The sequence below is a fragment of the Gobius niger genome (genome assembly GCF_951799975.1).
Source record: "Gobius niger genome assembly, chromosome: 19".
Taxonomy (NCBI): Eukaryota; Metazoa; Chordata; class Actinopteri; order Gobiiformes; family Gobiidae; genus Gobius; species Gobius niger.
In genome coordinates this window covers 7,374,146-7,385,136 of record NC_136870.1, presented here as the reverse complement: position 1 = coordinate 7,385,136, position 10,991 = coordinate 7,374,146, and the positions used below count along the sequence as shown (strand labels likewise).

The 10,991-nt window shown below is 42.8% G+C and overlaps 1 protein-coding gene across 1 annotated transcript; it reads right to left on the bottom strand.

Moving 5' to 3' along the window:
* Positions 1-233: 233 nt before the first annotated feature.
* On the bottom strand, positions 234-10,556 carry LOC306978299 (voltage-dependent T-type calcium channel subunit alpha-1H-like; the record flags this gene model as incomplete). The annotated part of the gene is made up of 15 exons (XM_079576822.1): positions 234-268; positions 344-422; positions 769-827; positions 924-1,057; positions 2,814-2,923; positions 3,038-3,189; positions 4,731-4,893; positions 4,975-5,064; positions 5,362-5,496; positions 6,513-6,639; positions 7,101-7,285; positions 7,966-8,034; positions 8,116-8,239; positions 10,263-10,396; positions 10,530-10,556. 15 exons carry the CDS (start codon positions 10,554-10,556, stop codon positions 234-236), a joined length of 1,623 nt encoding a protein of 540 aa, XP_079432948.1.
* Between the last annotated feature and the right edge of the window lie 435 nt (positions 10,557-10,991).

The window sequence follows — 10,991 nt, the reverse complement described above, 5'->3', positions numbered from 1 at the left end:
GACAAAAAAGCAACAAAAATAACAATAAAAATAACAAAAAAGCAACAACAAAAAAATGCAGCGACAACGCAATGAAAAAGTTAAGATGAGTGTTGTAGGTCTTAGCTTTACCCTTAGCATCCCGTTCCAGTTGTCGCCCGTGCAGATCTTGTAGAGGGACATCAGGGCCTGGCCGAAGTTTTCAAAGTTGGAGTGGCGATGGATCCCAATGCATGGGTGCAGCCGCGTGCATTCTAGGCAAAATGAAAACAGGCTTTCAGAAGGAATCCTGTGACGCGAGACACTGCAGTGAACTAAACCTGATACATTTGGACGTTTGTAGAGAGGAAAGTAATGCACTCACCGATGTGTCCGAGCAGCTCCACACCCAAAATAGCGTAGATGTAGAAGAAGAACGCAAAAAGCCAGATCAAATTTCCCACCTATAAGGAAAAAAAAATCAATTAAAGCGTTCACACATCTAATGACGCAAATGTCAAGATGTTTTCGTTAAGATATAGTGCATTTCTTCTCTGATTTAGTCAACTTTGCTTCAAAAAATGAGCAAAAATGAGGGGAAAAATTGGGAAAACGAGAACAACTTGAGGCAAAAATAAGAAGAAAATTGAAAAAAACGTGGCAAACATTAGGCAATTTTTGACTTTTTAAAAATAGGCGGTAAACATTTTTTCCGATACCATACTGGTATTGTTCAGTGTCCCGTGACCCCCCACTTTGGGAACCACTGATGTAAAAGCATGATGTTGGAGACGTGAGTGTAAATTTCACCTGCAGGAGCGTCTTCACCACCGTCATCACCAGGACTCGAAGTTTCTTGGTCTTGAGTACTGTAGCAACAGCAAACGCACATAAGTAAAGGCCGCTCCACGTGTCACAGTGCACATACTGAGCAGAGGCGTGTGCGTGTGTGTGTGCGTTTGTACCGTGGGCGAGCCTGAGCGCCCGGAGCACCCGGAGAATGCTGGGGTTGATGGGGATTTCGTATGTGACCTTCAGCTCACTGAACAAGATGCTTGTCAGCGACACCAAGACCACCACTAAATCCAGAATGTTCCATCTAAAACGGCATGCAGGGGGGGGTTAGACACACGTGCACACATACAGGAAATAGGCTGCGTTCACAAGGTCCTATAGGAAATGATGTCGACAACGCAGACGGATGGTCATTTCAAAAGATAACGCCTGAAGACTGTGGGCCCGACCTTGTGTCTCAAAACGCAGACGATAGCGTGACATTTTGCGCTCAGTAGGAGCACTTTATGATCTTGCCACTCCAGACTTAGTGCATTTAGGTGGGTGGAGACACACATTTTCCTCCAACCAGATCGACTCCGCGTCCAGGAGAGTGGTTGTGTGGTTGTGTGGGGTGAACATGTGCTTTTGTTTTGCTTCGCGTTCACGCCAAGCGCGGCCGATCCGCGCCAGAGCGGACGCTGTAGCTCTTTTTCTGTCGAGACGTGAACATGGTTTAGCTCACGATGGGGTAAATAAAGTTTTTAGTTTGACCTGTGAGAGCCTAAGGCTTAAGAAAGAACGCAAGACAGCGCAATGTAAACGAGGAAGTGATTGTCAGTTGTGTTTCCATCAGTGCAGTCACCTCCTCTTGTGACGCCCCCTCACAGGTGGCGGAGGCGAATGGCACATATAGCGCCGCCACTAATAATTCGCCAAGAGCCTGCGCCGCCCCGTGCGCCACCACAAGATCTGGCCCTATATTTTTAATCCCACAAATGACATTTGCCAAGAAATTATGCTCTGGAAACAGGTAAACCAGAGAGAGCAGGCCAGAGCTGTCGTGTAGCCATCGTTTACATTTAAAGTCGTTGTTTTAGTTTTGGGCCTAATAACAGTATTTACTCTCACAGCAATTAATGAGTAAAAAAACGCAACATGCTACGACATCTGCAGTGGCACTTATGGCCTCTAGGGGCATGAGTTATTTAGTACTGCTTTAATTTATGCTTCTGACAGACAGACAATGTGGGAAATGGCTGAATCGTAAATCGTAAAAGGTTTGTCACTCCACGTCCTTCTCATGTGCCGACAATTTCAATATTTCAATATGCGTTAGCATTTCGCTCAGAGGACACATTTCAGACGCTCCGTAGCAAAGATAACACCAGAGGAGAATCCAGCGACTGACGATCTCTGCTGCTTTAGAGAGGCCGCGTGCTGTGTTTTAGGAGACGGTGTTTTCTTCCGCCAAACAAAGTTTTAGTTGAAGAAAACAGAGATCAACTACAGCATTATGCTTAACTCCACCCCCTTTCCCCTTTCTGTGGGTCTCCATAGAGACGGCAGAGCTGGAGGCATGAGGAAGATAAAAGGACGCCTTTGAAAACTGCATGGCTTTTGTTTTACCTTTAAGAGCAGATGAGGCATATTTAAGACCATTTTAAACAATTGTGTAATTAATCTAAATACAGTATAAATGGGCTGGACTCTGAGCAGTTTTCTTCATATGAAACAACAGGAGACGCTTTTAAGTTTATTTCTAATTACATCAATTCACATTGTACTTATACTGAGTATAAGTTTTGTAACATGGGCGCATATTTCTCCGCTTGTAGCGGGTGTCTCCTCGAAAGGAAATGACCATATTTGGATTTTAGCGTCATCTCGAGTTCTTTGTGAATATAAAACATGTCAATATTTGTGAATGAATGCATGTTTTTTTTAATACTCTGAGGAAACACCTACGATGTTAAGGGAGAAGCGCATTTAAAACCAATCTACTGTTGAGGTATAACGTGCCGCAGGAGGCTCTGGTCTTGTGAACATAACCTAGTCTTCCAACATGACAAAACTCTCACCTGCTTGCGAAGAATCTCTTCAGTCCAAAGGCCACCAGCTTCATGAGGATTTCTCCAACCAAGATGGCGGTGAACACGTAGAAGGAGTACTCGATGAGCTCCTCCAACCACTGACGGACAAACACACAAATTAAAATGAGTTTAAAAAGTATGAAAGAGTGAAAACTAAAATGTGGGCATATTGATTGATCGCGATTGACTCTGGAAGATGAGGGAGTTTTTACCCCTGGCATGTTGTAATATTCAAACGTCATCACGACTACGCTGAGGATGATGACGACGGTCATGAAGAGGTCTGTGAACCGATGGACGCTGATTTGGTAGACCGTGCGCCGCCACGAAGAGTACAGCAGATGGAAGCTGTCGTCCACAGGCGCTGAAATGGGACAAAGCAAAACTCCACTGAAATACTTTGCACTCGGAGACCCCTCTCCACATGTCCAGCCAGGCTAATGGTCAGAATCGCCTGGCTAGAGGATTAAATGGAGCAAAATCCATCCATATTTTGTCAAAGTCATATTTTGTTGACTGAAACTGAATTGAAAATAGTTTCTAAAACGTGGAATTGAAAAGAAAAAAATCCAGACATCTTTTTTCAACCAATAAAATGTTAATTAAAGGTGAAATAACTACCGATCATTTAAATTCAGTGTCAATGGAACAGGAGAAACTTCATGAAGTGGTCCTACGATTTCATCCACTAAATTTAAAGCAGCACTATGTAACTTGTTTACCATAACAAACCCTTTTCGTAGTCCCTCTGGGGGTAATACAAGTGTTAAAGGGATGCTTGGGGGGTCTTTCATCTCCCCCTGGCCAAAAAAAAACACAATTGCATCTTCCCTGCACCGGGTCGGAGTCACCAATACACACTAAGGGAATCATGAAGAAGCTAACAGGCTAATGGGCAAAGCTAACTGCGGGCTAGCGCCACTTAAACAGTATTTACAGCCAAGTTTGAGTGAGTTTCTATTCACCTTATTCCGCCCCGCCCACTTTTGCCACTTTTTGCGTTGTCCTGACACTTCCGGTCGAGCGCGAAGCCCGTTCATGTTAACGGAGAACGAGGGAAAATATTCTCCGCTCAAATCTGTTGTTTAGTTGATTGATTTGTTTAAAATGTCCAATGTTCATTTGCACCAACACGTCAACACTGCACCGTTTCTCTGTGCGGCCTGAAAACGGCTTTGTTTTCGTGTAGTGACTGATTTTATCTGGACTTCTCCGGTCCCATGTTAACACATAGGAGAAAAGGGGCGGGCACAATTCATGGCGGCGCCCACGCGAGCCTCCGGAATAAGGTGAATTGTGTAATTGGATGTACAATATCCCTCTCTCCTTTTGTCTTTTATGTCAGCGTAGTATTTGCTCTCACGGACAATTAAAGGGGCTAGACACAAGTTAGCCATTTTACACTCACTACTGCCACCTCAGGTCATATGTGTAACTGCACCTTCTATATTAAGCCCGTGCATGACGGCACTTCGGGCCGAAGCAACACCGTTTTTAGTGACAGTGCAGGATTTTAGAGGCATTTGTGGTGAATAAGTCTGGGCTCATTCTACAAATTAGAACATTGTTGGAACACGTAGGGGGAGGACAATACTTAATTTTAACATTTTATATATTTTGTATAGTCCCTTTAATGAGTAAAAAAAACGTTAGATGCTCTGACACCTTTGTTCCTTTGTACTGCTTTAAAAAACATAATCTTTAACTGGCTTTGTTTGGGGGCTTTTATGTTTATTTATTTGAGTAATACTGTAATAACCTGGAAAGTTCCGGCTTTAATTAAATATTTTGCAGCTTCTAACCTCCTCCTTTAGTATTATTGTAAATTCAGACATTTGTGGAAAAAACACAGTCCCTATGAAGAATTTGGATGCTGCAAATATGTTAGGAAAGACAGGAACTCACTCTCGTCCGGTTCCAGTGGGTCTTCTCCCGTCTGCCGCTGTTTCTTCTGCTCTTCGTGATACGTCTGCACCATGGTGCTGATGAACATGTCCAGCAGGAAGAAACTCATCACCATGAAGGACAGGAAATAGAGAATCATGCCCCTGTTGTAGTTGACGACCGGCTGCCGAGACAAGACGAGAGCGCGGTTAAGGTTCTTCACACACACAGCTGGAGCGTTACACCCGCGCCTCGACTGCGTTACCTGCACGTCCACCGCCACCGCGTCTATGCCGTCATACATGATGTTGGTCCAGCCGTCCTGGGAGTACATGATGAACAGGGACATGAGCGCCTGGACACAGACAAACACGGGGGGGGGGGGGGGGGGGGTCACCAATAGAGCACATTCTCTCTCCAGTTTGGCATTACCCAAATCTAAAAGCTTCTTGAAAAAACAGCGTCCATATAGCAACGAAATGGCGGATGCACAACACAACAACACTGTGACAAAACAGAGCAGCTTTTTGGAACATACTGTCGAAACCTCTTGAAGTGAGAAACAAACTGCTTTCAGCGCTAAATATCCCAGGACAGATGACAGCTTGAAAACTTTTACTCCAAACGAAAAGTTCATCTGAATCAACTAAACCTGAGGCAGGTTGTCAAAGTTGAACTGGCGGCGTGTCCAGGTGTAGTTGAGCGCCAGGCACTCGGCTTTGGTGGTGACGTTCCTGTAATCCTTCATGTATCTGTCCTTGCAGTTGTAGAACTTCCCTCGGAACAGCTGAAAGAAAACGGGATATTTTGATTTCATGAAAACAAACTGCAACTGAGAAACAAAATACCTGCAATACCAAATGTGCTTCTAATGTTTATATAAGACCCAAAAAGTCTTTGAGTTTGACCATAGTTTTGCCACATATTTGAATGAGTAGCAATGCTTAAAGGGACTAGATGCAAGTTGGTCATTTTATGCTCACTACTGCCACCTCAGGTCTTGTGTGTAACTGCAGCTTCTATATTAAAGGGACTATACGGGGTTTAAAAATGTTAAAAGTAAGTATTTTCCTCCCCCTACATGTTCCAATAATGTCCTAATGTATAGATTGAGCCCAAACCTGTTACAACTGCCTCTAAAATCCTGCACTGTCGCTCAAAAAGGTGTTACTTTGGGCCCGAGGTGCCGTCATGCACGAGCTTTATATAGAAGCTACAGTTACACGTAAGACCTGGGATATCAGTAGTGAGCATAAAATTACCAATTTGCATCTAGTCTCTTTAAGCTCGTGCATGACAGTTCTTTGGACCCGAGTTAACACCATTTTGAGGGACGGTGCAAGATTTTAGAGGCAGTTGTGGTGAATAGGTCTGAGCTCATTCTACACATTAGGACATGGCTGGAACATGTAGGAGAAGGGAAATACTTAATTCAAAAGAGCTAAATTTTATTTTTTTAAAAAGCTAAATAGTGTGTACAATTTCACCCATCCATCATGTTTTGTATTTTCAACAAACATACACAGAAAAAAATAGTCAAGCAATGTCATTATTTTTCAAGAAATGTATTCAATGCCAGTTGGAATCCAATTCAGTGCTTTAAATGTGGGCGCGATTACTGAAATGACTCTGCACCACAGAAACCTTCCATAAAATATGTAATAAAATAGAAATAACTACTATCTGTTGCAGAGTTATACAAGCTTTCTGAGCCCACAGTAAGGGTTATGTTATTTTCTAGGAGAGCACTGCGCTCTGGAGTGCCCTGGCATTAACGTTGTCTCTGACTGGGTGTGATCTCACCTGCACACCCAGAAGGCCGTAAAAGATGAAAAACACGCAGCTTAGCAGGAACACGTTCAGCAGCGGTTTCAGGGACGCGATCACCGCCCGCACGGCCAGCTTCAGTCGGCGGGCCCGCTTCAGTACCCTGTCGCACAAAGCAGCAGGGTTCAGAAGCCAAAAAAGAAACAGCCAATAATTCTATACCATGAAACCAAACACTGACTCACTTTGAAGACGGTCAATAGATAGATATAATAAATACACACATTTGAAGTGTTTTGTCTGCAGAAAGAAAGTTGAACTAATGAATAAGATGGTGCTTTTATTTTGGTGTGCTGAATCGAAACAGGAGCAACGTTGTTATGATTTGAACTTATGCACAGCGTCAATTATGGGAAAGCATGTTGTTAGATTAGAACACCGAGATCTTGATACCGATGATGGTACAAGAACTGCCTTTCCAACTATTTGTAAGATCATTTTAAAGGTGAGCAACTCCCTCAATGGAGTCGATATTGGATCGTAAGCCCAGATCAATCAGAAAATCAGCGGTATCACCCACCCTTACAGCAAATACAACACCGTCGAGTATCTATGGCAACGTACCGGAGCGGGCGGAGAGTCCGGAGCAGCCGCAGCACTTTGAGCAGCCCCAGGAGTCTGCTTTTGCCAGAGCTGGCCAGGGCCACGGTGATGTTGATGCCGCTGATCAGCACGAGCGCAGCGTCCAGGGCGTTCCACGCATTGCGGAGGTATGCGCCTTTCCCGAAAACCAAGCCGTTAGCCAGCACCTGCAAATAAGCACGATAACCTGATAATGTGGCTTTCCTGATTTCGCTCTGATTTAGTCCATTTGTAAGATTTGTTTTGACACTATTTATAGGAAAAAATCCCTGAATGTTTTAGAAGAAAGTAAAATAAACAAATAACTAAATTAAACACAATTGCACAATGGGTAATAGAAATATCTGTAATAGATAAATGTTCTTATTTGTTTCTATTTATAAGATAAAATAAGATAATCCTATTGATTAAAATGTAGTGTGGCTTTAAAGCCCAAATACGACATTTTCAATGCTGCGAATGAAAAAAGGTTAAGGTTTTGTAAACACTCAATCAAACAGAGAGGGGTAGTTCTAATATTCGAAATAAAACTGGAGACGACAAGCGACTGTTGAGCGTAAAATGGTGTCTGATCTCATTCAGAGCGGCAGCGGAGTGGGATCACGATCAGAATTTAATATACGATAAATAGTTGAGCAATATCATTATTTAATCTAAATTTAATGCCAGTTTGAATCCAATTTAGTAACATTATAAGGCCTTAATGGTGGCACAATTCATTCAATGATAATGCAAGAAAGACAAAAGAATCCTTTCCATTTGAACATTCTCTGAGTGAATCTTCAGCGTAGTAACAGGGGAATGAGCAGAGGGGTTCGAACACATGACCCTCCTGTGTGTTTCTCACCTTGAGGGTCATCTCCAACATGAAGATCGCCGAAAACGTGTAGTCCAAGACGTCCAAGACGAACCGCATCTAGAAGACGGTCCGCGATTAGTTACAAAGCAGCGTTCACATATCTGCGCACTTCCCCGACGGAGGGCTGTGTTATCTTACTGTGGTGCCCCTGGCGATGTTGGGGTTTTCCACGGCCACGGAGACGCAGCTCGCCAAGATGAAGACGAGGATGATGATGTCAAAGCTCCGGTGGGACGTGATCTTCTGGAGAAGCTGACGGAATCTGGGCACACAAGAAGGCACGGGTTATATCTCGATTCCAGCTCGACACGCACCAGACTTTTGGACGTCTGGAGAAAATGTGCTTGGTTAAGGCGGGGTTTAGGAGCTTAGGTGGTCTTAATGGTCTGAACCTACATTGTCAAATTTAGCACATTTTTGATGTAACACATTTGTATTGCACAGAAAGCCTTATGTTAGCAGAGCAGTGCATAAACTATTTAATCTTGTGTGAGCTCTTATTCCTCATATCACATGTTCCTCTGCTTTCAGCTGCAGGTCGAGTCAAGCAGATTTGATGATTATTCCAGAGGTGACGCCATTTTAAAGTTTGACCTTTTTTTTGTATGGTTTTCTGTTTTCAATTGGAAACCATTGAAAATTGAATAGATCAGTCCAGGGTATTTTTTTTTTTAGACTTTGTTTTATATTTAACCTTTGTTTAAAGCAGTGCTAAGTAACTCATGTCCCCTCCTTAATTGTCTGTGAGAGTAAACACTACGCTGACAGAAAAGACAAAGGGAGAGAGGGACATTGTACATCAAAATACACAATGGAGATCATTTTTTTCGCTCAAACTTGGCTTTAAGTGCCGCTAGTCTGAAGCTAGCTTTGCCCGTTAGCCTGTTAGCTTCTTCTAAGTGATTCCATTAGTGTGTATTGTGCCTCAGACATGGTGGCAGCAAAGTTGCAATTGTGGTTTTCTGGACAGAGACACCAGGGGGAGATGAAAGACCCCCCCCAATCATCCCATTAACACTTGTACCCTATTTTCCGGACTATAAGTCGCACTTTTTTTCATAGTTTTTTTTTACACCGGAGTGACTAATGTGATCTTTTTTTTTTTGAAATATATAATTTCACATGCCACTAGAGGACACTGCAGGCTAATCGAGCAGCAGAAAAAAAGTTTGGAGTAACAGCCAGAGGAGCTAGTTTGCAAATGAGAGCTTGAAAAACATGTTACCGGGAGTGGCTTGTCAACGGTGCAGTTACGCCTCCGTGCCCTGGTAGTTGCCAAGGTGATTGTCAAGAGTGACACAGAGGAAGAAGATTTCAATGGATTTAGTGATTTGGAGTGAGATGGAGAGTTTGGTATGTTCTTTATGCTACAGTTATCTGAACTGTTCATGTGATGTTAACATACCAGACAGACCTATTTCAGCTGCTGTTTATGCTTCATGTAGCTAACCATCGATGTGTTGCGTTAGCATACCGTACGCATATTCAGCCTGTTGTTTTTTCTTCATGAGGCATATTTTGGCTAGTGTGTCTTATACTCCGGACTGGAGCGACTTAACGCCATGTGTCGCTAATTCACGACATACCACTTCCTGCAGGTCTCCACTTAATTTAGCACAAGCATGAAAGCAAAAATACTGATAATATATTTTTTTTCTAAAATTGTAAATACATTCAGGCGTCAAGGGGATATATGTTTTTTTCGTCTTCATTACGCGTATTTTGGCTGGTGTGTCTTATACTCCGGAGCGACTTAGAGTCCTGAAAATACGGTCCCCGGACGGACTACAGAAAGGATTTATTAAGGTAAACAAGTTACTTAGTACTTCTTTAACCAGGAAAGTCCCACTGAGATGAAGAATTGTACATGTTTTTAGTGGTAGGGGAAACTGGAGCATCATGACCTTCTAGCTGTCTGAACATTTTATTTGTGCATAGGGATCCATTGAATTTGTTCTCCCGGAAGAACTTTTTCAGCAAAGAATGTATTTTTGTGCGTAAAGGCTGTAAACTGTGATTTTTAGATGTCACAGCGCACGACATGGGGATTGTAAAATCGTAAGCTGCACTCGCCTCCACTGTGCGATGCTTCAAAGAGACAACCATAGCTACGACCAAAGTGTTGTCTTAGCAGTTTCAGTTTCTATGTTGTCCCTGTCTCACTGTACGACCTACGACCTGCCAAAATGGCTTTATTGTGCCGTGAATGAGGCCCTTTACCCCTGAGTGCATGTGAGACTGGTAAATGAGCAGTGTCTGCATCTGCACCTATAAGATAGGCCTACCTGTTGTTCGGAGACAGGAGGAATAAGGACCAGTGCTTTCGCTTCTTCCACCAGGAAGGGGCGTATTTTTTGCCGACTGACTTGACGTAGCGCAAAGCCACACCTCTATAGCCGGGCTTCTCCTCAGTCACCACCTAAACACACAGAACAGAGAACAGTAGCATGAGGAAGGCGTCAGAAGTCTTTTGTCTCTTTCTGTTTATTTACCTTGTCTTTAGACCATGTTGCAAATTATTATGCAAATGACATTTTTCTCTGATTTTCTACATTGTCAACTAAAATGAGAGTCAGCATAATTTTCAAGTCTTCAACTGTTAGAGGATCGTTTGAATGTGGTTGAAAAAATCTCCCAGTGATAACAGTATTTTTTTTCAAAAACACTGTTTGAGGGGAAAAGCTGAGAAGTTTCAAGGTGATTCAAGTATGGTACAGGTCTGTGATCAATTCAGTGTAAGTGTAGCTTTTTCAAGAATTAGAATTATGCATTATATGAGAAATATTTTGTACAATCAATAACTGTCCTGTAATATTGCAATAACAATATTATACTTAAGTATTTCAACACATTATATTCACCAAAACAAGGCAGAAATTGAACTTAAGTGGGAAAATTGTAAATAAAACTGAACTGGTCCATGAACAGGATCTGCAAAAACAATGGAAAAAGTCACATGACATGGAAAAACGCGCTGTCATCAGGGCAAGGAACAATATCATCAGGTTTGCCGC